Source organism: Sceloporus occidentalis, unplaced genomic scaffold (genome assembly GCF_023333645.1).
Source record: "Sceloporus occidentalis isolate IW3139 unplaced genomic scaffold, rSceOcc1.0.p SCAF_2, whole genome shotgun sequence".
Classification (NCBI taxonomy): Eukaryota; Metazoa; Chordata; class Lepidosauria; order Squamata; family Phrynosomatidae; genus Sceloporus; species Sceloporus occidentalis.
The window spans coordinates 5,479,894-5,506,457 of NW_028316982.1; the positions used below are offsets into that span (position 1 = coordinate 5,479,894).

Genomic DNA, 26,564 nt, shown 5'->3' on the forward strand with positions numbered 1-26,564 from the left:
AAATTGCACACTCTGCTGCTACAGAAGAGTTGGAAGTGACTCAGCAAGACTGTCTTTGAATATCTGGGGCTGTTTCCTTTGGAGATTATCACATTCATTTTAAAGCAACTTGTCCTCAATGGGATAAAGCCATGTTTAATTTTGTTGCTTTTGAAATTAAACATGGCTTTATCCCATTGGGGATAAGCCGCTTTAAATTGAATGCAATAATCACTTTTGTCTTGGGCATTGTCCTTAGTTTCGTTTCTGAAATGTTAGGGGTGTTTATACAGGTGAACAAAGATCAAAGGTCCTTTCACTCCCTGATAAGGTGGCAGTGGCTGAAGAAAAGCGATGGGAGCAATCTGTGCTATCATGTTCTAAATCCTGACTTCTGAGAACAAACAAAAATATCAAAGAGCCTTTATTGTTTAAGAAAATTTGATACCCCCCAAAAAGATGAAGAACTTGAACATGGATTTTTGGAGAGCTGTTTTTGCGGAGCAGATGAGAATGGTAAAACCGAGCGATGCCTGGAGATTAACAAAGGACCAGACCCTTGAGTACCACCAGGTGCCATCTGGATGGAAGAGATCTTTGCAGGAACATGCCTATGCCAGGTAGGCTTTTAACAGACTGCTGATGATTTTGTCACAGGGATACCTCAATACTCTAAGGCCTAAATACCCTATAGACACCAGATCCCATCTGAACTTGGATGTTAAGCAGAATCAGCCCTGGTTAGTTCTTGGATGCAAACCACCAAATGTATACCAAGTGCTGTAGGCTAGATTTCAGTGGAAGGAACTGGCAAAACCATCTCTGAAAATTCCTTGCCTAAGAAAACCCTATGGAATTGATGGGGTTGCCACAAGTTGACAGGCAACTTGAAGGTGAGCACATACACAAACATGACAGTTAATGAAATAGATGCATTCCCTGGGCTTCTTTCTTCTTTAGTAAACAATTTAGTACCAGAGGCAGAAACAGCATGGGAGGAATAGGCATATGTTCCTACACCACAAAAAACAAGAGCAATTCAACATAGTTTATCCAAAACAAACACTATGTACTCGTGAAATGAAGCAACCTGGCCAGGTAAGCCTTGCATAAGTAGAGACTTTTTAAAAATCTTCTAGAAACTATGTGAAATCTTCTTCCAAAATGCATCCAGGGATGATTCTCCCCTCCCTCTTTCACCAGCCTCTGCTTCTCTTCTTATTTCCATTTTGGTGTCCGAAAATATAGATCTGTGCTTTTCAACATGTTAAAAGTTGCTGGTGAGGCAGACTTTATCTTTTCTCCACTTTTCTCTTTGTTGTGACATTCATGTTTGTTTCAGCAAGGAGTCCAGGAGGCAGCTGTTGCTTTCTTGGTGAAGATAAAACTGAGGAGGTGACATGATGGCACTCTTTAAATACCTGAAGGGCTGGCATGGAGAGACAAGTATTCTTTGCTACCCAGAGAGTATGACCAATTCCAATGGTTTCAAGTTATAGGAGGGTAGATTTTGATTGAACATTGGAAAAAAATGTCTTGACAATGAGAGCATTTTGGCAATGGAACCAATTGTCTAGAGAGGTGGTGGGGTCTCTTTCTCTGGACATCTTCAAAAAGAGGTTGGATAGCTTCCTGCTGGGAATGCTCTCGTCTTCCATTGAGCAGGTGATTGGATTTGATGGCCCATGTGGTCCTTTTCAACTCTGTTGTAGCTCACACGGATACAGTAAAATCAACAAAAGTACTCTTTCTTGCTTAGGCTTTGCATTTTGCATTGGTCACTGCAGACAGCTGCTGCAATCTAACATCAACTGTTGGAGTTTTTCCAGCTCTCCTTCACTATCCATGCAAAGCTGATGCTGCTAAAAATCTTACAGTTGGGTAGAGGACAAGGAGGAAAAGGGAGGTTGGGTGGGCATAAAAAGGGTTTGTTAAAAGAAGCTTCTTGATCAGAGGTTTTGTTAACTATGGCCCATTACAGACGGGCAAAATGTGAGGTGGCGGTGGCGGTGCTAGGGTTAGGGAGCACGCACGTAGTACGTATTCCATACGTCAAAATGGCGGTGCCATGTACACATGGGTGCCGCCATTTTGACACGACGGATGCTTAGTGTCTGCACATCATGGTGCACTTGTGATGTCATGAGTGCACCATTGGCGCATTCGGGCGTCAGAAGTGTGCGACAAAAAGAAACCGCTTTTTGCGGGTTCTTTTTTTGCTGGCGGAAAACTGTGCGGTTTACCCCCTGCGGCTTCCCGCCGCTGGAAAAGGAGGCGCCGGCAGGCAGCCCTTTTTGGGTGGTCTGTTCCACGCCAAAGGCATGCCTCTATGTGGACTTGTCGTTTTCCCTGTGAGCAATGAACTGCTGAACATAGAATACATTCTAACAGTAAGAAAAATTATATCACACTATCTAAACTACTATTACTACTACTGCTAATAATAATAATAATAATAATAATAATAATTTCTTACATGCCTCTCCCCATTAATTGAGGGGGGGGAACACCAACAATTAACAAATACATGACATCAGTTAAAAACACACCATTTACATGAAGCTACATACATGTAGATACATTTAGTCAGTGCATATCATATTGCCATTTAAAGATATAATTTTAATTTTGCTAGTTGTTTTATGTCACAATTATTGGCATTACCTTCAGTGATATACGGGAATTATGATTCATGATTAACTTTAGTACGAAAAACATTGCTAAGGGTTCTGTATGGGGTGGTAAGGGGAGAGATCAAGGGGAGGGGTGACGCCACGAGTTACTACACTGGATGATGCCAATCCTAGTGATGCCACTGCTGGCAAAGGCCAATGTTGCCATGTTCTCGGGCTCCTCAGGCCAGGAATAGGATGTGATGCCTTACCCTCCGACATTTTACAGATGAAAACTGGGATGGTGGCTTAGTGGTTAAGACCCCAATTCTGAAGATCAGAAGGTTGGCAGTTCGCACCCCGAGTGCTGCATGATGGGGTGAGCTCCTATCACTAGTCCCAGCTTCTGCCAATTTTGCAGGTTGAAAGCATGTAAATGCAAGTAGGTAAATAGGTACCACTTTGCTGGGAAGGTAACAGCGTTTGATGCATCCATGCTGCCCACATGACCACCAGAGTAGTCTTTGGACAATGCTGGCTCTTCAGCTTAGTCATGGAGATGAGCACTGCCCCTACAGTCAATTATGACTAGATATACATGTTGAGGGGAAACCTTTACCTTTACCTTTTATGGCCAGGAAACATCACAGTATGGTCAAGATGATACTTTGGTCAAAGACTGTAAATAAAATTGATTGATTGATTGATTGATTGATCAAGATGGTAAAAAGTTATCACTGATGAAGAACAGAGAGGCTAGCAGGGGCTGCAGCGGTTTGCTTTTACCAAAGCCTACTGGGAAGGGCAAACTTCTGTCCCTTCCTCTCATCTCAGCCACTGAGTTGAGTGAAAACTATTTGTGTGCATTGATTCGGGACTGTCCCTGCCGAATCAGGGCATTTGGAGGGTATGTAACCCAGATGACACTTCCTGTTCATTTCTGGTTTTCTTTCTTTTTTTTAAAGAAAGGTCTCCTCTGGGCCTAAAATGGCCTGAGAGATAAGAAAGAAAGAAAGAAAGAAAGAAAGAAAGAAAGAACAAATTCTAGAGGGCATTTGGAGCCAAAAAGCTTTTTGAATGTTTTGATCTGGTGGGTGGGTGAGGGAAAAGAAACTAAAAAAGTGGCTTGATTAATCTTCTGTCCTCCCACTTTTCCCACTGTTTTTAAATTGTCCCAGTTTCTCTTTCCTCCTTCTCCTTTCCCCTTTGATCTCAGGTGACCTCAGTGGTTGCAAACTGAGTTTAGAGAACAAAAATACTTTGCCCTCACTTAAATCAACAGGGAGGAGAGGAAAGAGGAAGAATCTTGCCTTTCCCAGTAGGCTCAGGCAAAAGCAAGCTACTGCACCCTTGCCAAGCCTGTCTGTGTTTTCCCATCAATAATAATAATAATAATAATAATAATTTATATTCCGCTTAATCTCAAAAAGCCAAGCGGATTACAACAGTAAAACAAAACACAGTTAAAAGAGAAATACATTAAAAATTCCAAGAACCGCATCCCTCCCCAATCATAAAAACATAATTAGGGCGGAAAAATAAAATGCACAGATATAGGATGGGTGACACCTGGCTGAATGAAACTACGTGTGAAAGGGATCTAGGAGTCCAAGTAGACCACAAGTTGAACATGAGTGAACAGTGTGATGCGGCAGCTAAAAAGGCCAATGCTATTTTAGGCTGCATCAATAGAAGTATAGTGTCTAGATCAAGAGAAGTAATAGTGCCACTGTATTCTGCTTTGGTCAGGCCCCACCTAGAATATTGTGTCCAGTTCTGGGCACCACAATTCAGAAAGGACATTGAGAAACTGGAGCGTGTCCAAAGGAGGGCGACAAAAATGGTGAAGGGTCTGGAAACCATGCCCTATGAGGAACGACTTAGGGAGCTGGGGATGTTTAGCCTGGAGAAAAGAAGGTTAAGAGGTGATATGATAGCCCTGTTTAAATATTTGAAAGGATGTCATATTGAGGAGGGAGCAAGCTTGTTTTCTGCTGCTCCAGAGAACAGGACCCGGAACAATGGATGCAAGCTGCAGGAAAAGAGATTCCACCTGAACATTAGGAGGAACTTCCTGACAGTAAGGGCTGTTCGGCAGTGGAATGCACTTCCTCGGAAGGTGATAGAGTCTCCTTCCTTGGAGGTCTTTAAACAGAGGCTGGATGGCCATCTGTCAGGGATGCTTTGATTTGGATTTCCTGCATGGCAGGGGGTTGGACTGGATGGCCCTAGTGGTCTCTTCCAACTCTACGATTCTATGATTCTATGATTCTATAATTAACGCTAAAAAGAGATTAAACCAAGAAAAAGGCATCAAAACCATTAATATACAATAACAATTAAACTGAAACAAGAGTTTCTATCTTTTCCTGTCAACACACAGTGATATTGCTTGGCCCACATGTGTCTTAGTTTTTAATCTGTGAAATGCTGAAGGGCATGGGATGCAGTTGTCCCTCTGTATCTATGGATTCCATATCTGCGGATTCAGCCAACCATGGCTTGTGTGTGTGTGTGCATATATATATATATATATATATATATATATTCCCAAAAGCAAAGCTTGATTTTGCCATTTTATATAAGGGACACCATTTTATTATGCCATTGAACATAGACTAGAGCATCCACAGATTTTGGTATGCATGGAGGATTCTGGAGCCAAACCCCAGTGGATACCAAGTGCTAACTTTGATTGCCACCAAAATGATTAACTTTTTGCTTAATTTCTCCAATGCTCCTTATTAGATTCATATGTTCACAGTGCCACCACAACTGGACCTCACATCAAGTTGTTATCCTGTTCCACATTTACTGGGAGCCATATGGGAGGCAAGGATGCGTCCGAATGAGATTCTTCCAGCAACAGTGCTACGAGTGCTTTTCTAAGAAGTGCGAAGAGCCACAATTTACAGAGGAATCAGTTGACAGTGTCTTGGAGCGCTTGGTCACCACCATAAGAAAGAAATGCTACAGAGAGAACATCACCAGCGACTCCTATAAGTTGGCGCCCCTGAGTAGTGGCCCCCATAAACCTGAATATTGTGAAGCTTGCCAACTTGGAATACACAAAAGGTATTACAGTTGGCCTCAAGGTGCAGGGCATCATTGGGAATCTTCCAACTGGGATCCTGAAAGCACACAGTATTCAGAGGCAGTTAATCTGATAGATACACCAGTATCATCACCCATAGTCCACTCAACCCCTCCTGGCTATTGGAAGCGCTGCGTTTATATCTTCAGCATCAGCATCATTGCCGCCATCACTCTGGCTATTATTTTCTATTATTTATTTATTCATTTAACGCAAATACCCTAATTTACGGTCAAAAGCAAGATCATATTCATTTGGAGAATATGTTAAAAAATAAAGAAGCAAAAAGAAGAAAAGGAGAGAAAATGAAAAAAAGAAAGGAAAAATGAGGTTTGCCCCCCTCATCCTAACTATAATGAAAAGATAAATAGAAAATGAAATACAATTGCCTCTCCCTTATCTGAAATTCCAAAATCTAAAATATTCTAAGATCCAAAATTGTCTACATGGGTGGCAGAGATACTGATGCCTTAGCTTTCTGTTGACAAACTTTGTTTCATGCACAAAATGATTAAAAATATTGTGTATAAAATTGAGGCTTTGTGTATAAATTGTATAGGAAACATAAATGAGTTTCACATTTAGACTTGGGTCCCATCTCCAAGATACGTCACTGAGTATATACAAATATCCCCAAATCCTAAAACTGCCAAAACCCAAAACACGTCTGGTCCAAAACATTTTGCGTAAGGCAGACAACCTATATATTATTCTACCTTTTTGGATCCAACTAAATAATCCTGCTAGAATTACTAAAAAACATAACCACAGATTATTATGTTAGATTTTGTATTGCTCAAAAAGTCCATAAACGGTTCCAGTCTTTCAAAAACTCTTCTTTTGGATTATCCATTAGAACCCATGTTAGTCTGGCCAGCAATGTTAGACTCAGTAGCATTAACAACCCATTCCATGGTTATCATTCTCATTGCTAATATCAACAAATAGGGATTATTATTATTTTTTTGAAAGGGACTAAAACATTTTCAGGAATCTGGTCATGCTACATTGTCTGCTTTGGTGATTGACAACTGAATGTCTTTGATGTGAATGACATCTCTTGAATGCTTCCTGGAACCTTTATAAACATGCTTCGTCTACACCTGGCTAGGAAACCTCTAGTGAAAGGTGGTTCCTTTCTTTGGGCTGATGATTTATTATTTGGATACAATTGCACTCACTCACTCAAGCAAGAAATAATACCATCATAGGATGCCACCAGAACCATCCACTGGGAAAAACAATAGTAAAGGTGAGATTTTATTCACATTGTCATGTGCAGCTCATTCAAGGGCATGTTTAGGGCACCACTGAGGGCACTGTACTATTGGAGGCAAAGGGAGAAGGGCCTTTTCTGCTGTTGCATCCAAGTTGTGGAATAGTTTCTCCTAAAAGCCTGATTGGAAGCAATGCTGGTGTCAAATAATAACATGCCTTTTTATTGAAGCCTTTGGGACCTATGTTCAGCCCAACATGCATGAGCTTTTAAAAGATCTTAATCTGTCAGAATTGGTTCAATATTATCTTCATTTTTTAAAAAAAGTTTTAAAATGATTTTATTAATGGCTTTCCAAATAATCAATGTAACCGATGCAAAATACATTCTCAGAGCCTTGGGGGATGACAAAAAGAGTTTTACATAAAGAATATTGTCTTGTTTTAATGTGTTTACTGTGCTTTTTAAATGTTTGAAATTGTTTTAAATGGCTTATATCGATTTTATTGCATGCCTCTGTGAGATCCTTAGTTTTAGGGTAAGTTAATATATTCAAATGAGTGGTTGACTGGCTGACTGACAGAATAAATCAATGTTAACGCATGTTTACTTGGAATTAACTCTCACTGCATTCAATTCTACTTACTCTAACCTCTGCATACAATAAAAGGCTAGTTTTTGCAATGTGGATGGTACTTTTCTTGAAGGAAAATGTGATTTTCATGCCCTGTCCAAAACCTTTGGCATTGGGAAGATGAGATTGCACACTCTATGATACCCTAAACCCATGTATCCAGTGCAACACAGATTGAAAACAGGAGAATGGTATGAACACCTAGTAGTCAGGGTGTTATGAAGTCATTCATGACAAGAGTTTCAGCTTCATTCCCATTCTGATCTATGGACTTTTTAGAAATTCTGTTTTTATTACTTACATTAGTTTTATAGTTTAATATTTTTGGAGACAATTTAAGTGTATAAGAAAAATCTGAAAAAAACATACCAAATCTAATGTGAAGTCGAAGGCTTTCATGGCCAGCATCTATAGATTTTTGTGGGTTTTTTGGACTATGTGGCTGTGTTCTAGAAGAAGAATTTATTCCTTACGTTTCGCCAGCATCTGTGGCTGGCATCTTCAGAGAATGCTGGCATGGAAGAGAGTGGGAGATACACACACACACACACACACACTGTGTGACCCTGGGTAGGGAGGAGTGATATATACTCCACTCTCTTCCATGCCATCATTCTCTGAAGATGCCATCCACAGATGCTGGCGAAACATCAGGAATAAACTCTTTTAGAACATGGCTACATAGCCCCCCAAAAAACTCACAAAAATCTATACCAAATCTAAAATGATCAACCCCAGAAAACCCATAGGATGGAAATCTGTTGGTGCAATATACAGTCGCCCCTCTGTTTTCACGGGGGATCCATTGCGGACCCCCCATGAAAATTGAAAATTTCTAATATCCAAGCCCCATTGGCTTGAATGGTGACATATGCCCCATTTTGTCCCCCTCCGTTTGCCACCCGTGAATGGGTGAGGGACGCAGACTCCAAGTCTGCAAAAACGGAGGGACAACTGTACTAGCAATTTTATATTCCCACCCCAGTTGGTACAGCAATGGCAAGGGAAGGCTTTGGGCAAGTCACACTCTCAGCCTTAGTAGTGGCAAACCATCATAGAAGAAATCTTGCCAAGAAATCCATTAAGTCAGAGTTAGCTTGAAATTACTAGAAGTCAGTGACCAGTGACCCTTTCAGCCTCAGAAGAAGGCAATGGCAGGCTGACCAGATGTCATAACAACAAAGGAGGAGGATGTTTGTTCACCATGTAAACCTCCTGCTCCTCCTCCAAATAAATATTGCAAAGATAATGGTAGATTATGTTCACCATATGTCAACTGCCATAAAGGGAAATAATAAGCCCCATTGAACTTGATGGGAATTAATGTCTGAGATGATGCACATATTATTGCGTGGTACAATTTCCGGGGGCCAAGGGGCTGGTGAGTGGGCCACTCCAATGCACCACCAGAGTTGCAGAAGGAAAAAAAGGCTTAGAATAATAAAATAAGTTGTGCATATTTTCTTCATGGTCATCACTGACACAGACAGCAGAATCCAGTTTGCCTTGTTGTAGAATTTTATTCAGGAAGGGGATATTATACAAAGCACAGACATTTCATATACAGGTACACAGTGCAAAAATGTATCAAAAGTCTGATTTTTTAAAAAGGCATTTCCAGTAAGTCCCTGAGTTCTCTGAATGCTGCTATGTCCTGCTCTTTTATTCATGTCACATCAGCATATACACCCAGGATGATGGCTTATATCAAATTAGACATAGTGACTGGGGGAGTTGTAGCACTTTGATTCCAGTTTACCTGCTGTGGCTCCATCCTAGGAATCCTGGGAGTTTTAGTTTGGTGAAATGCTTAGAATTCTCTATTAGGGAGCTCCAGTCTCCTCTTCTGACGACAGCATGAGAAGAACTCTTTTTTCTGAGATTTCTAAGTCCCTCCCCAAACTACAGATCCCAAGATTCCATAGCAAAGAGGCATGGCAGTTAAAGTGGGATCAAAGTGCTGTAACTTTGTAGTATAAATGCACTCCAAGTTGGCCCAGTTTTGTTTCCTCCAACCAGGAGGTGCTGTCCTTGGTCTCTGGTAGGAATATCTCCAAAGCGTGGAAAGCTTAACGTTTTTGGACTACAACTCACAGAAGCCAAAGTTCTCCAAGTTTACTGAAGTCTCCCAGCTTTGCTACCCAAGATAGTTTCAATAAAACATATTGATAACAGACTTTATGCCTTTTTGCAAATTAAATCTGTTTTCTGCCGTCAAGTTGTGATTCCTCCTCAGCACAGCACAGATGTACATTCAGTTGTCACTTGCCCTGAGATTTCTTTTGACTCCTTACTTTAGGGTTTCTTTCTGAGAGTGACTGAGAGTCACAAGCAAGGCGTATTTTGCAAATTTCAACCCCCCCCCCACACTTTTTGAGTGTCTGTGTATGAAACAATTTTTGACTTTCCAAAGGTAAGATCAGATCCAGGCTTTTGGAAAAGAGTTCAGCTGAGGTGTATCAGGACCAGGGTGAAAACTGTGCAGTCATCCAGATGTTGCTGGACAGTGACTCCCAGCGTCCCTTAGCACCATCTATACTGGCTAGGACTGATGGCCTTTACAGTCCAAAAACATCTGGTGGGTTTCACATCTGGCTTAAATCCAGTTGTTAAACTAGAGGAGATTTGTTGAATCAATGGGAACTTGGTAACTCAACCTATTGACTCAATAGGTCTGCTCTGGATAGGAATTATGGTATCTATGCTCCTGAATCTAATTGTTGGTCCCAAGTAGAGTAGAATCACTGAATCAATTGAATGTACCTAGGTTTTGCCTTGCAATTCAACACTTGTTCCAATGGACATTCTCTGGTTGAGGAACATGAGTGGGAGTCACACACAAAGTCTTTGTATCTTCCTGTCCTTGCTTGGACACTCCCCAAAGCTGCCCAAAAATAATATTTTCAAGTGGAAATAAAATCCCTCCATACAATAAATGGCCACTCCTGGGAACCTCCAGGGATGATGGTTTATGCCGAAACAGTTCCTAGAATCTCTTCCAAAACCTCTCAAAAGAAAAAAAAAATCCCCGAAAACCTCAGGAATTAAAGTGGAGAATGACATTTGGTTTTGACTTATGATCCCAGTTTGAGCAGTCATGGCAAGGTGAGATTTTGCAGGGGTTAAAATAGGCTAAACGGTATCTGCAGTTGCCCAAAGCCAGTCTAAATTATAACAATTAACGGTTACATTTTTTGTTGGGTCTAATAATATGGAATGCTTACCTTTGGGCCAGAGTTATCAGATCATGATTATTTGAGGTGTTGAAATTTCAAGGCTCAAACTTCAGACATAGAGATGGGTCCTCCTGAGGTCATGGGGATGGGCTCTGAAGATGTTATTAGGTGTTATGTATTATGCATCAGAGAGCCAGTGTGGTGTAGTGGTTTGAGCCTTGGACAACAATTCTGGAGATCAGGGTTTGATTCCTCACTCAAGCATAAAAACTAACTGGGTGACCTTGGGCAAGTCACACTCTCTCAGCTGCAGAGGATGGTAATGGTAAACCCCCTGAAAAAAATTGCCAAGAAAACCCTATGATAGGGTTGCCTTAGGGTTGCCATAAGTCACAAAAATGACTTGGAGGCACAAAACAACAATAACAAACTAAGCATCAACGTCAGTTACAAAGAGTATGACATTCAAATAGAAAACACCAAGTCTAACAAATGAGGAAAAGACAGATACACGTGTTGTTCAAGACAGTGCTCTCACCCTGAGGTTCCTCTTCCTCATTCTGAGAAGTGGGTCCAGACCCTGCAGTCTAGCAAGCCTACTTTGGGCAGAGACCCAGCTTAGGCACTTTGGAAACAAACATCTTCTGGGCAGCTGCTCTCATTCTTTGGGCTTTGGGCAGGAGATGTGATTTGGGGAGGCCTCAATAGTCCAGTCCAGTGACTTCTTTAATCCAGGGCAGTGTCAAGAAGACATTGGAATACACCCCATAGCGGTCATTCAAGCCACAGCCATCGCCCCAAGACACTGTCCCTATGAGCTGCCAATGGCCGGTACGATTGTTCAAAGTGACCATGGGACCTCCGGAGTCCCCAGTGCAAGCATCTTTTCCTCCTGGGGAGGGAGAGACAGAGAGAGGGAGAGAATGAGAATCATTATTACGGTGTTCCACCTAAACATTAGGAAGTGCAAGAGTTGTTCAACAGTTGAACAGACTGCCTTGAAAAATGGTGGGCTGTCCACCTTTGGAGGTCTTTGAAAGAGGTTGAATGGGCATCTTTCAGGAATGCCTTACTTGTGTCTGCATGGCAAGGGGTTGGGAAGCCTTCTTGCTCTTAGTTCTAGGCAGAAGCAAGGGAGAAAAATCTTTGTCTCTGTCACTTGTGAGATTTAAAATATGAAGGAAGACCCTTTAAAAAAGTTGTTTGACAAAGTAATATAGACTGTCTCAGTGGGTGGTGGACTCTATCTTTGGCAGTCTGTTAACAGAGCATGGATAGGCATCTTTCAGGAGTGCTGTAGTTGTGTATTTCTTCTTACTCTAGTAGAAATACACTATTCCCCCCCCCCCCACCCCCACACACACATTAAAAGAGCCTTCTGCAGCAATCTTAATAACATCCCACAACTGGATAATTTGAGAAAGTTAAATGAGCTTTGTGGAACTAACATTTTGCAGATGTTTGAACTGAAGACCCATCCTTGCCTTTACCTTGCTTTTCACCAGCACAGATCATATCCTCCGTTATGACCTTTTGGAACTTGGCATACGTTTCCTTGCACAGTGCATGGTCCGTCAGTGGGATTTCAATCTGTGATGCATGCAGAGAAACAAAATGCTTATTAGCCTCATGAAAGTTACAATGAACAGGGCATATATGGGACAATGGAGGACAGAGTCTTTTGAACCTTTGGTGGTCAAAGATACAGTCCTGGAGCCAGGATCTACTCTTGGCAGAGCATGGCACAGAAGGAAATGAAAACAGATTCAGGAGGTTAGAGGATTACAAAGATACCAATGCATACAAACTGGTCCTCTATGGACCTACCAGATCTTCTGGGCCAGTGGAGAACCCAATGCTGGATGATATAAGCAGGAGGGAGGGTATAGCTACTGGGGTGAGGGGTGGGGGATGAAGACATTGCCCCTCCAAACAGTGGCATCACTAGGCTTGGCATCACCTGGTGAGGTAACTCACAATGTCACCCCTCTATTGACCTCCTCCCCCCATCCCACACCCTACAGAATCATTTGCCATGTTTTTTATACCAATGTTATTCATAAGTCATAATTTCCCTACATCACTGAATGTAATGGAAATAGTTGTGACATAAACAACTGGCGAAATTAAAATTATACCTTTAAATTACAATATCGTACATATAGCCTAAATGTACTGACCTGTAAGTAGTTTCATGGGGTTCAAGTGAAAATTTGGTAAGATGTGATGTTTTTAAAGAAAAATTTAAAAGAATTTAAACATTTTAAAACCTGCGGCCTTTCATTTCTCCTCCCACTGAGCCTCATCCCATTCACACCATCATTTCAGCATTTTAAAGGTATGCAGGTGAATGCCACAGCCATGTTTCTGCCCAAAGGCAGACATTTGGGCAGCAGTGGTGTCATCCCCCTCTTTTGGTACCTTCCTGACTCCAACTATTCCTTCTGAATATATTGTCTCTTAAAATGTCTATTTGCATATGAATGTGTGCGTGTGCTTATAAACAGCAGACTCACCTCCATCAGGGCCTCAGGGAGACGCTGCAAGAACTGCTTCCCCCATCCACTCACAATGACCATGGTATCTGGTGGATGGAAACAAGGGAGCTGGGTGAGAGGCAGAGACTTAGGTATGGAGGAGACTTCACTGTTCTCCTGCCATTACCAGAAGTCTAATGAAGGTTGCTAGAAATCCCAGATATACTCCAGAAGAGGAAAGAAAAATAATATGATAGCCCTGCTCTGGTATTTGAAAGGGTGTCATATTGAGGATGGAGCAAGCTTGTTTTCTGCTGCTCCAGAGAATAGGACACGGAGCAATGGGTGCAAGCTATGGGAAAAGAGATCCCACGTAAACATTAAAAGGACCTTCCTGACAGTGAGAGCTGTTTGATAGTGGAACATACTTCCTCAGTGAATGGTGGAGTCTCTTTCTTTTGAGGCCTTTAAACAGAGGCTGGATGGCCATCTGTCAGGGGTGCTTTGATTGTGAATTCCTGCACGGCAGGGGGTTGAAATGGATAGTGTTGGGGTCTCTTCTGACCTATGATTCTATGATTCTAAGTTCAAAAGGCATATTCTCCAACTGTCCCAATTTAACAGGGATAGTTGCAGTTAATCCTATGCCATCCCACTTTTTGTCCCACGCCATAGTTTCGCCACAGATGCTGGCAAAACGTCAGGAATAAACTCTTCTAGAACATAATCACATAGCCTGAAAAACCAACAAAAAACTATGTTCACCTTAGTGTTGCCCTAAGTCTGAAATGACTTGAAGGCACACAACAACAACTATCACTAACAGGCTGCGATATAGTCTTGCTTGTAGATTTTACATGCTCTGAGCTCCTTCTGCTGGGCCCAAAAGTTCACTGCAAGCTAGGCAAACATTTCTTTGAAGAAATGACTAACTGGTGAGTCTGCTTAGAAGGAAGTTACAATATTTGAGCTGACATATGAAGCCTTCCTTGGATGTTCACATTTGGGGGGTAGGAGTGACAGTTTGGTCTAGACTAGTGCTACTCAAAGTGGTGGTCTGTGGACTACTCTCGGTCAGACATTGCCGGTTAGTTGCTGAGGAGTTTCGAAAAAAGAAAGACTTCTACTCAATGGACATAAATGTTTTTGTGATCTGTTTTCCGCATTGCTAAACAGGGGGCCAGTTGGCAACCATCATCACTCGTGGCTGCCTGAGAAGTGGAACTGTAACAGAAGGCAGGAATGGAATAGCACTGAGGTTGGGAGCCCATTGACAGATTTTGCCCTTCATTGAAAAGGTGCACTGCAGTCATGAATGGAATGAAAGGCAGCAGCAGGACAGATATGACGTCATATGAGAAATACTCTTTTATCCTATAAAAATTCCTCTTTTCTAGCCTTGTGTAAGAAAGCTTTCAGTATTATCAAGTTTTGACTGACAGCCATTGCTCTCTAGGGTTTCAGGCAGGATTCTTTCCTAGCCCCACTATAGTCTTCCCTCATGATCTCCCATCCAGATATTAACCAGTCCTGATCCTGTTTAGCTTCCAACCTGTGATGAGATCTGGTGTGATCAGGGCTGCATGATGTCAATAAATGTCTTGTAAGAAAGGAAAATGAATCTACTTTCCAGCAAAGATGAAGAATGATATCTGTGGTTTACCTCTGATTTCTTACAAAACTACTGACTTTAGCATCAGGAAGCACCAATAAGGTCTTGCATAAGAATACTTTGGGGGATTATGCCCCATGGCTCAAGACTGACCAGGCATGATCCTACTTCACATGGGTGTAACAATACTTGCCCCATACAGTTGTTTGTGGACATTTCCCACCACCAGAAGATAGCTTCAAAGGCTAGAGCTTGCTCTTCTGGCCATTTAATGGCCAAGGAAGGGCAGGAGATGCATAAAATGTCTGGCTGCACTTCTATAGCTGGTGCAAGAGAAATGATGCAACCCTCCCAGATCTCCAGAGAATTTAGGGAGGCCACTGTGAAGGACTCTGGCTTGTATTTGCTCCTTCAGTAGAATGGAAACGGGTGGTCTGACTCATCCGGAATATAGCATGCCAGGTTGGCACTGCTTATGGAAATGTGCAGAATGAGTCAGATGACATATGCAGAGAGAACATACCATTCGCTTCATTTCCCTCATTTTTTAAAATAAAAAAACCTAGCCAAACTTCACATTGGCAGCATCTTTAAGTGAGCGAGATCTGGTATATAGAACAGTGCCCACATGCCATACCCTACTGGGAAGATCTTACACTGAGCAATTCATCTGGGTGGTTTGGTCTCCCCTATTTCAGAACCAACATTATGTGGATGAAGGAGGACTCCTTTCATGTGCTCACCTTTTGGGAGAATGCTGTCCGGAAAGCAAATGGGCATCACGTAATTGTTCAGCGTGGCCCCTTCTGCCATTTCCACCAGGGCAATGTCATACTCAAAGGTGGCAGGGTTGTAAGATGGGTGGATAAAGATTGTTTGGGCTTGGAAGTGCTGTTCAGTGTCATCTTTCCTTTGTGTTCTGTGTTTCCCTGCAGAGAAAATGACAGAGAGAGAGAGGGTGGAATTTCAAGGAGAAAACTCTGTAACTTCTGTTCCCAATAGGGTGCTCTCCATATCAGTTTAGGATGCTGGAAGTTGTAGACCAGGAGGAGGCAATTCTGTGGGGTGGTTAAATGCCAATACTGCAGCCACAAGGTTGTGAGTTTGATCCCAGGTCTCCAAGGTTGACTCAGCCTTCCATCCTTTCGTAGGTCGGTAAAATGAGGACCCAGCTTGTTGGGTGCAATTGGCTTATTGATTGTAAACCACATAGAGAGTGCTGAGTTCACTGATAAATAGTATAGAAACGTAAATGTTATCGCTATTGCTTTTCAATCACTTTCAAAATGGCAATAGGCAGTGATCCCTTCCTGTTGCCATTTTGAGAGGGACAGCAGAGGAAAATGGAGGGATTTGAGCATAGTTCTGGGGTGCCTGTGAGGATGGTTGTCTTATGGGGATGGTTCTTTGGCCTTCTCTGCTAAAGAGTGGTGATGCCTCTCAAATCTACAAATCCCAGGATTCCGTAGGATGGAACCATAGTTGTTAAAGTGGTATCAAACCACGTTGTTTGTACAATATGGATGCGCCTTGGATGGTGCCTGGTTTTGGGAGGGTTGATCTGGTGTGATTTCCATTTTGACATACATTTTATACATAATATCTTACTTAGCCAACTCAATTTAGAGCTCATTCAGATAGGCCAATAGTTCAGGTGAATGCCAGTCTATTTGAATTTCATGCCAGTCTATATGGATTTCATGTCTTGTATTGCCTTGTAATGGTTGTTCCTCTTCCCACATCAAGCTCTAGATATATTGCAGTTTCATCTCTCTCTGCCACCCCCAGCTTATGGTGTGGTTAACTGTGGTGTAGTGCCAATGTGGTGTAGTGGTTTGGGCACTGGCCTAGGAATCTGGAGACCAGGGGTTGAATCCCCACTCAGCCAGAGAAACACATTGGGTGACCTTGGGCAAGTCACACTCTCTCAGCCTCAGAGGAAAGCAAGGTCTAGCCCTCTCTGAACAAATCTCTCCAAGAAAACCCTGTGATAGTTTCGCAAACAACTTGAAGGCACACAACAACAACAACAACAAAACACCATTATTTTATAATAATATAAAATCATTTAAAAACTGTGACAAGGACCATTAAAATATTTAGGGTGCATCTACAGAATGGAAACAGTGCAGTTTGACACCACTTTAACTGCCAAGGGTCCTTCCCACAGAACCTTGGGATTTTCAATTTGGTGAGACACCAGCCTTCTTTTGCAGACAAGGCTAAATAACGTGTAGAACTACAAATCCCAGGTTCCCATAAGATGGAGCTACAGCACTTATGATGGTGTCGAATAGCATTGTTTTTAAAGTGTAGCTGCATCCAAGGATATTCAAAGTGGAGCTTCCCTCTTCTGTTGTTACCATTTGCTTACCCAGGATAATTGTGAAAGAAGAAGGGCTGATCATGTCGGAGCTTCTGAGGACAGGGTTCTCCAGTTCCAGTTCCTCGTGGAGGCAATGAGCAGCGGTCACAATCCATCTGTTGCCTTTGAAACAAAAAGGGGATCAGTACTTAGCCCACCCACCTCTTCCCAACACAACCCATGCCAAGTATTGAAGGACCAAATGACAGAACTCATTTTAAAAAATTACTAAAAGGAACTATTTAAATTAATGCCTTTAAACCAAGAACTTCTAACTAACTACTTTAAGGCATGGTAGGCTGTACTTCAGAGGAATGAACTAGCAAAACCACCTCTGAGGATTCCTTGCCAAAGAAAACCCTGTGAAAAATTCATGGGGTCACCACAAGTTGATATGTGACTTGAAGGCATATAAACACATACATAGGCCTAAATACCCCAAAGAGACTAGATACTGTATGATCCCGGAGGCTAAGCAGGGTCAGGCCTGGTTAGTACTTGGATGGGAGACCACCAATGAATATAAGGTTCTATATTTCAGAGGAAGGACTCTTGCAAAACAACCTCTAAGGATTGCTTGCCTCAGAAAATCCCATGAAATTCATGGGATCTCCATGAGTCAAGAGGTGATTTGAAGGCAAGCCACACACACAATGATATGTAAGTAGTTACTCCATGACCCACTAACCAAGGGGCAAGCGAAGATGAATGAGAAGTAAGAGAGACAAGAAGAAACATTTTGGCCCAGATCCTATTGTTAGGCCTGACCAGAGGAGAGCAATTGAATGAACCCAATTTACCTATGACTTGGCTGATTGCTCAGCAATGGATTCAATGGATTTATTCCGGGGACGTATCCACACTGCAGAAATAAAACAGTTTGATGCTACTTTCACTTCCATGACTCTATCACATAGGCCTGTTGCAGACAGGCCAACATAAAGCTGCTTCGAGTCACTTTGGAGGTATGGTATTTCAATGATACATGAGTCCTAAGAGTCTGGAAGCTGCACCAAAGCTGCACTCCGATTCTTAGGACTGGAGTGTGGCTTTGGTGCAGCTTTTGGACTCTTAGGACACATGCATCATTGAAATACCATACCTCCAAAGTGACTCAAATCAGCTTTATTTTGGCCTGTCTGTAACAGACCATAGAATCCTGGCACCAAAGCACTCTGACAGACCAGGCTGAATACTTCAACAAACTACAAATCCCAGGATTCCATAGGATGAAGCCATGGCAGTTAAAGGTGTGTTAAACTGCTTTATTTCTGCTGTGTGGCAGGTCTCTAGTTGAGAGTAACCAACGGGATTCTAGCCTTGGAGTTCCCAATGACATAAAAAAGCTTGATTGTTAGATGGTATTATACCCCATATAAAATTGCAAAAATTTATAAACTTAGCAACAACTTCTGTTGGGAGTGTCATAAAGATAAAGGAGCCTTTTTCCATATGTGGTGGACCTGTCCTCAAATTAAGAGATTTTGGTGCAAAATACATAGTAAAATACAAGAAATACTAAAAATAAATTACCCTTTTGCCCCAGAGCTATACCTTCTGAATATGACATCCTTTTTGGGAGCATCAGTAGAAAACAAACTTTGGAGAATTATTTTATAGCTGATCACGGCTGCCAGGGTTCTTCTGGCAAGAAACTGGGGGAAAATGTACCTACTATGGATGATTGGTTTCGGAAAGTTATGGAAATAAAAGAATTAGACAAATTAACAATATTGGTTAATAATAAGTCTAAATAAAAGGTATTAAGGGAATGGGAGCCAATAGAAAAATATTAGAAACTAAATAGAAAGAAATGTAATATAAAAGAAGAAATGATATAAGAGACAGTAGATGTAAGAATTTCAGAAGGACAAAGAGTAGTGTGTGTGTGTGTGTGTGTGTGTGTGTGTGTGTGTGTGTGTGTATATATATATATATATGAGAGAGAAAATATATTAAGGCACCAAAAAAGAAAAAAGAAAAAAAAAAAAGAAAAGATAAGAAAAGATATGGATTTATAATAACATAAAGTGTGATATGCCAATTAGTAAGGTTAATGCAGGTAAGCAGATATCCAATAAAATATTATAATTTTTCTAGATATCTTTGAGAGTTGGTCAAGGAATCGACTGCAATAACAGGGAAACGGTTATCAAAAGATTCATTAAATACCTTGTTTTGAATAACTGAGGGAAAGAGCTGATGTCTGTACATTTTTGATTGTTATGTTTATTGTGTCAAAATTACATATTGATGTAACAATGGAAATAAAAGTCAATAAAGTCATTAAAAAAAGCTTGATTGTTGACAGCTTGCCAATGCTCTGGCCTAGCTTATCGCACGAGGAAAGAAAGTGGAAGTTCAGCTGGATAGCAGCTCCTTTCTGCATGCCTTACTGCTTGATGTTGTAGTGATTCAGTTCTTTTTCTGCAGGAGATGTTTATGAAAGCAAGTCTTTTTTCTATCTGGAAAAATCCCTTCGACAAAGGACTCATTTTTACTACTGTCTCTTGCAGGAAGAGAACTGAATCACTACAACATCATGCAGTAAGGCATGCAGAAAGGACCTACCATCCAACTGAACTTCCACTTTCTTTTCTCATGCAGTAAGCCTGTAAGACATAGATGGGGTGATTTACTGCCCAGCCAATAGTGAGCTAAGAGACCCCAAAAAAGATAAGGGGACCCATCTCCATCTGCATTGCTGGGGTAGCAGATGAAGGAGCGGTAGGCTGGGAAGCTCTGGATCAACGCATGGGTGAAATCCGACATCTAAACCCGTAAGTTGGACAGAGCCTGTAATCCTCCCAAGGACCTTTATATGAAAAACCCTGCATCTGTGATGGTGGTTACAGCTATTGTGGTTATCTCTTAAATCAGGAGTGGACAAACTTTTTCCAACTCCTGGAAATCACTGCAGGATGCAAAAGCCCCTCCAAAGGAAGCAAGAAATGACCAAAAAGCTTGGTTCTGGGTTTAATGAAAAAAATCACTGCAATAGCTTTTAAAAAATGATAGTTGGTATCCTATTGATGACAAATGGAGGTTTAAATTGCCTTACATGTCTGGATCAAACTTTTGTGCTGTTCTTCAACAGAAGCTTTGCGTTTTGGGTACAGAACTGTGGAAGATCTCATCACTTCCTGCTGCCTTTTTGAGAAGGACTTCAGAGGAAAATGGAGGCACTGTGGGGGAATAGTACAGGATTCTGGGGTGATTTTGTTGGTGGGAGTATTTTCCCATGTTTCCATATGTTTGAGGGGATTTCTGCATGATTTAGGTACCAAAATTGTTTTCTAAAACCTTTTTGGAGGATGGGGTGGTTTTGGGGCATGGGCCAGAGGCTTCAGGGGATAAAAATGTAGAGTCTAGAGGCCACACATGTTTGCATGTGTGCTGCTGGCCGTCACTATGCCCACCGAGGCTCAACAGAATAAAAGGCTTGCCCAGGACAGAATCAGCCAGCTTCATATTTCTGACGGATGCAAGATTTGTAATGAAAAATACCACCATATTTCAAGATTGTTCTCAGGCTTTTCTTTTGTCTAGGCGTTCTGGGTGGCACTTACCAATAAGTGAGCCCCCACAAAAGGGGCGGCCATTCCTGTGCAACATGGCCATCCATGGTGAGATCCCTCTCTGAGTGTGGCGTCCGTTTGCAATGTGTGCCAATAGGCTTCTGGAAAACTTTGGCTTCCCACACACTGAAAGAGAAGGGAAAGGTAAGAAGAAGACTGGAGTCATCCCTTCAAAGACATTGGCAGCTGCCCAGTTCTTGGTACCCAGTGGAAAGAAATTGACATTCTTCTCCTCACTGGTGCTGTTGGAGTCATAGGGCATGAGTGAAGTCCACATTCCCTTTTATTTACCAGAGTCCATAAAAGTTACTTTAAATAGAAACTAGTCACACACCATTAGTAATTATTTACATGCATTCAGGCACCTGAAATTGTTACTAATAGAATTCTAGAATCCTAGAACTGGAAGAGACTCCCCCCAGAGCCATCCAGTCCAACCCCCCTGCCATGCAGGAATACACAGTCAAAGCTGACATGGTAGCCAGAAAAATCAGAGTAGCAGAACATGCCACAAACCATCCTGGGCATAAAATACTGTTTGAAAACATTGAAATTCTGGAGCATGCCAACCACTACCATGTCAGGATGCACAGGGAAGCCATTGAAATCCACAAACATCTGGATAATTTCAACCGGAAAGAAGAAACCCTTAAAGTGAACAAAATTTGGCTACCAGTCCTGAGGAACAGCAAAATAAGGACTCAGCAAATGCAAATGGGAAACCACTCAGAGTCAAGGGCTTTCCCAGCAGATAATGATCCCCAATTAGTAGACACTAATCCTCGTTTGCATTAGCCTCCCAGCCTGAGGCCAGCCATCAGCAACAGAACAAGACACATGCAAATCACTCCTGCATTCCCAGGCTCACACAATATATATGCACCCAATTTTTCCAGACAAGCATTCTCTGAAGATGCCAGCCACAGATGCTGGCGAAACGTCGGGAAGAAAATCTTCTAGAACATAGCCACATAGTCTGAGAAACCCACAAAAAACCAAAAAGCAGCTCCTTTTTGTGCCCTGGAAAGGTGCCATAGCTGCCGGCGCACAGCTTTTCCACACTTCTTTGGCACCATTTCATGTAGACGCAGTGCCAGAGGAACGCTGTGATGCCGCCCGCCATGTGGTGCAGCCCCTTAGTTTCTTCCAGAGTCTGGGGAAAGGAAAGACTCTTTTAGTACCTTCATGTTGATTTACCATGTAACAGCCAAGTCAGTAGGTTTTCTTTAATTGGGATGAAGCAACAGTCCTCTGTCTCTCTTTTACATTATTGAACGTTTCCTGTTTCTTCTGCTCCTTCCATACGGTGTAGGGCAGAAGCCAGGATAAACGTATCCTTTTCACAGTCAAATGTTTATTTCATTGGTGGGTTGGATGTTGATTTTTAAGAATCATGTGGTGTTTGAATTGTCGCAGAGAAAGCTGAGTCTGGTCTTGGAACGTGTGACTGCAGAGCTTTGGATTGGATCCTGGAACAAATTTTCGAAGCCCAAATCTTTTCAGTGTTTGGTGTGCCATGAATGTGGGATGTAGGTGCTAAGCTTCTTATGGCTCTCAGGTTTATCACCCTACAATAGATTTGGAAGGATCATCTCATCCAGTGGTTCCCAGACTTTGGTCCTCCAAATGTTTTGTGCTTCAGCTCCCAGAATTCCTGACTGTTGTCCAAGCTGGCTGGTGCTTCTGGGAGTTGAAGTCCAAAATACCTTGATGACCAATGTTTTGAAATCACTGACTGTAATCCAATCCTCTGCCATTAAAGGAAACCCACCCCAAAGCACCAGGAGAAGTGTTGGTCTAATTTCTGTTCAAAACTCTCTGTTGAGAAGCATTCACTACCTACCAAGGGAGTCTATTCCATTGGTTTTCAAAATTTCAATATTAGGAGTTCATGATCTGTGCTACAATCTGCTCCTGGTCTTGTTTTTGCAGGGAAAATGAAGCTTCCCCACCTTCTGCAATTAATTATGTAGTGTACTGAGCTGTGTTGTGTTGGACTTCAGCCCCCAGAAGCCAGTGCCAGCTTGGCCAATGCTCAGGAATTCTGGCAGATGAAATCCAAAGGATTTAGAGGACCAATATTTCCAATATTTAACCAGCATTTCCTTACTTGTCATTCCTTATACATCAATCCAGTTTTTGCCTAGATGTTTTCCCTCAGTGCAGTTTTCCATTCACAGAGATCGGTATGTAACAGAATCTCTTTATTCCTTTTCCTTTTAACAACAATAATACAAAATAGTAGGAACGCTACAAAACGGAATACAAAACCCATAACAAATAGCACATTGTCTCTTAAATATGTAACAAAGCAACAAATATTGTTAAAAGCACATAATACAAAGGTAGTATCTCTTTCTTTGGATTCTTTCAGGGCTTGATTTCCTCCTTGCTTTCTACTTACGTAAATAGTTCTATGAGTGCATTTACACTGTAGGGATAATGTAGTTTGACACCACTTGAAGTGCTGTTGCTCCATTGTATGGAAACCTGGGATTTGTGGTTATACAAGATCTTCAGTATTCTCTGCCAAAGAGTGCTGGTGTCTCACAAAACTACACACCCCAGATTTCTATAGAATGGAGCCCTGGCAGCTAAAGTGGTGTCAAACTGCATTTACAGTGTAGATGCACCTTGTGTGTTACCAGGAATTAAGAATCTCAGAGTCAGTTTGGTGTAGTGGTATGAGTCTTGGTCTAGGACTCTGGGAGACCAGGGTTCAAATTCTGATCAGCTAGGGAAACCCACTAAGAAACATTGGGCACACACTTCTAGTGTAAGGTGACAAACCACCTCTGAATAAACCTAGCCAAGAAAACCTTAGGAGAACATTGCCCTAAGTCAGAGATGACTTGAAAGAATAGAACAAGGAGAAGAATAATAAGTGCAGGCTGTGATTTGAGGGATGGTGAAGACAACCTGGTTTCTTTGACTTGAAAAAAATAATCCTGTTTATCAATCCAGGGAGTGTTACTGAGGTTTACAAAAATGAGCAAAATACTTTTGACCTTAACAAGAGGCCTAGAAATCCCAGACTAAAAGGGTTGTTCCGTTGTATTGGGTCAACCTTTGGTAGTGATATAACACACATTTTTTCCAGTTATGTTCCTCATCAGGCAGAATTAGAAGAGAGGAGAAGAATGTTCTGCCATACTGGCACTCTGGCACTAGGATGAGATTACTTGAAGCCTGAGAATTTGAGTTTTACATTTTATAGTTGCAGGGTCCTAAGAGCCACTGTGGCATAGCGGTTTGAGCATTGGACTAGGACTCTGGAGATCAGGGTTAGATTCCCTTGGGCAAGTAACACTCTCTCATCCTCCTCAGGGGAAGGGAATGGCAACCCCCCTCTGAATCAACCTTGGTAAGAAAACCCCATGATAGATTCACCTTAGGGTTGCCATAAGTTGGAAACGACTTGGGTCCCAATCACACTAGACTTGCACCGATTGTACTTGGGGGCAACCAAAAAGCCTATTTAAACCGGGGCATTTGGCACCAGATCCCTTAGCGGTTCTTTTTTTAAGAACCACAACTATCGGCATCTCTGATAGTGTGAGTAAGCTATTGGATTGATTTGGATTGCACAGCCATCATTCAGGAAATGGAGGTGCTTCCATTTTGATCTGGAATGGTGGTGAATGGGAACTTCAGACCAGATTTAAATGCCTTGGAAAGATTCACTGCCTGCCTTAAAATGTAGTGGGAACAATGAAATCGATTCTTGGTGTTCTATTATTCTTCCTGACACAAATTGCTGAATGCTGGGAAACCCATTTTTGTGTTAGTGAAAATATACTTTCAGGAGTCCTAATGGGGCAGTGGTTAAATGCCTATACTGCAGCCACTCACTCACAAACTATAAGGTTATGAGTTCAATCCCAGCCAGGGGCTCAGGGTTGACTCAGCCTGGCATCCTTCCATAGGTTGCTAAAATGAGTATCCAGCTTGTTGGGGGCAATTTGCTTACAGTTGTAAACTGCTCTGAGATTGCTTAGTGCGGTATGAAACGTTATATAAATGAAGCTGCCATTGCTACTTCTAGTGGTGTGTTCAGAATAACTATTTCCCCATTTGGACAGAAATTAGCTTAGTTTATAGAGACTGTTGTGAATCAAGATATGTGTTGTGTGTGTGTGTATGTGTGTGTTCACCTGTCCCTAAAAAGGTACAGTACCATCCAAAATCCACAAAATGGTGCTACATTTATTGGGTCAACCATTTGGTTGGCCAAATATATGTATCGCCATTTTATGGGTTTTGGATGTTATTGTACTTTGCTATGTGGCCAACACTGCTATCCCCGGATATGTCTCTTTAAAAAAGGGAGTTATTTTATGGACTTAAATAACTTATTCCTACATCCCCCCCCGACTAGGATTCCTTTTTACTCCCCCAAAATGAGAGCATCATCAGCGTAAAAGCTTGGCATTTGTGAGTCCCACTGGTTGTAAAAACAGAACCAGTCACACATTTAACTCAACACAGGCACTAGACTCAACACATGCAATAGAAAGTGGTGTGTGTGTGAGAGACGGGTTGCAAACAGAACTTAGAAAAATGGCCTTTGGGGACTATAATTCCCAGAAGCCTCTAGTCAGCATTTCTAAGCTCGCGTTTGCAAAATGATTACTGATTAATTTAGTTAATTCCACTTACATCTCATCTTTCTCGCAGCCTAGGTTGAGAGATGGTTACAATGTCCTACATGGCTGTCTGCTAGGGCTGCACAACTTTTGTTCAACCATGTTTTATGCAACATTCACAATTATCATGGGATGGGTTTTTTTGGGATGGGCAGATGAATGGAAGATGGTGTCATCCCAGCAACAAAACAGTGTCACTTGTGTGTATACGTGTGTGTGCAATGTGATACTCTTTTTCAGGGAATAGAGAGATTATCTGCCTTTGGCCTTTTCTTTCTCTGCATGTAGCATGGTTACAGAAGAGCCTGAGCGACCACGTGTCATAACCGCAAAGGAGGAAAAGGAACTTTAAGAAAAATGTAGGACATTAAAAAATAACAGCTAAAACTGTTCATACAAATGTAAATTCATGCATCTTAGTCATGCTCAAAATGGAGGACATTTTGGAATTCCTCCAGGACAGAAGACTGAAATGTAAGACAGGTGCTGAAAAAGGAGGATGTCTGGTCACCCTGGGAAGAGCCCTTCACTCTTGGATTGAGATTGTATGTGGGATAATAGGAAGTAGGAAAAAGATTCCTGGCTTCTCCTTCATGCCAAATAATAACAATCATACTCTTTTGGTTGAAAAAAGGAAAGCACGCAAGACGCCCCTCCAAATGCTTGTGACACAACTAAACCTGGGTACTGTTTTGGCAAAATATGCCCAGTCCTTGCACTGGCTCCCATCTCATCCTAGTTCATCTGTCCAGGTCAGCAGCAACCTTGAAAGTCCATCCGCTTTTCTCTTGCAGCCAATTCACATAGTTGGAGACTTTGGTGTAAACGCCATAGACTTGTTTGCTCCCACATTCTTCTGGTCCTCCCCATGAGACCAGTCCTTGGGCAACCCATCGTTGGCTCTCAAGGTCTTGAATGACGAAGGCTCCCCCGCTGTCCCCAAGGCAGGTGTCTTTCCCACCTTCATAATAACCAGCACAGAACATATTCTCAGTCACGCTGTAGTTACCCGATCGGGACTCGTAGCTTGTCTTACACTCGGCATGGAGCACCACGGGTAACTTGACATATTGCAGGATGTCAGACAGAGTCCGCATGTCAGAGCTGATGACTTCATCCACTGTGATGTTGGGATTGGAGATGCCCCAGCCGGCCACTAGGCCCAGGGTATTGGG

The 26,564-nt window shown here is 42.0% G+C and overlaps 2 protein-coding genes across 2 annotated transcripts in view; one reads left to right on the forward strand and one right to left on the reverse strand.

The window, feature by feature from the left end:
- The first annotated feature begins 134 nt into the window (after window positions 1-134).
- LOC149317915 (receptor-transporting protein 2-like) lies at window positions 135-7,564 on the forward strand. Its single transcript, XM_089508670.1, has 2 exons — window positions 135-599; window positions 5,340-7,564. Exons 1-2 carry the CDS (start codon window positions 439-441, stop codon window positions 5,908-5,910), a joined length of 732 nt encoding a protein of 243 aa, XP_089364796.1. The 5' UTR covers window positions 135-438; the 3' UTR covers window positions 5,911-7,564.
- Window positions 7,565-9,036: 1,472 nt separating this feature from the next.
- MASP1 (MBL associated serine protease 1) overlaps window positions 9,037-26,564 on the reverse strand; it is a 90,393-nt gene continuing 72,865 nt past the window's right edge. Inside the window, exons 11-16 of the mRNA XM_089508671.1 lie at window positions 20,735-20,869; window positions 17,175-17,288; window positions 15,544-15,729; window positions 13,228-13,295; window positions 12,202-12,301; window positions 9,037-11,603 (exon numbers count right to left, since the gene is read on the reverse strand). Of these exons, the coding sequence (XP_089364797.1) occupies window positions 11,413-11,603; window positions 12,202-12,301; window positions 13,228-13,295; window positions 15,544-15,729; window positions 17,175-17,288; window positions 20,735-20,869 (794 nt within the window). The 3' untranslated portion in view covers window positions 9,037-11,412. The remainder of the gene's footprint in view (window positions 11,604-12,201; window positions 12,302-13,227; window positions 13,296-15,543; window positions 15,730-17,174; window positions 17,289-20,734; window positions 20,870-26,564) is intronic.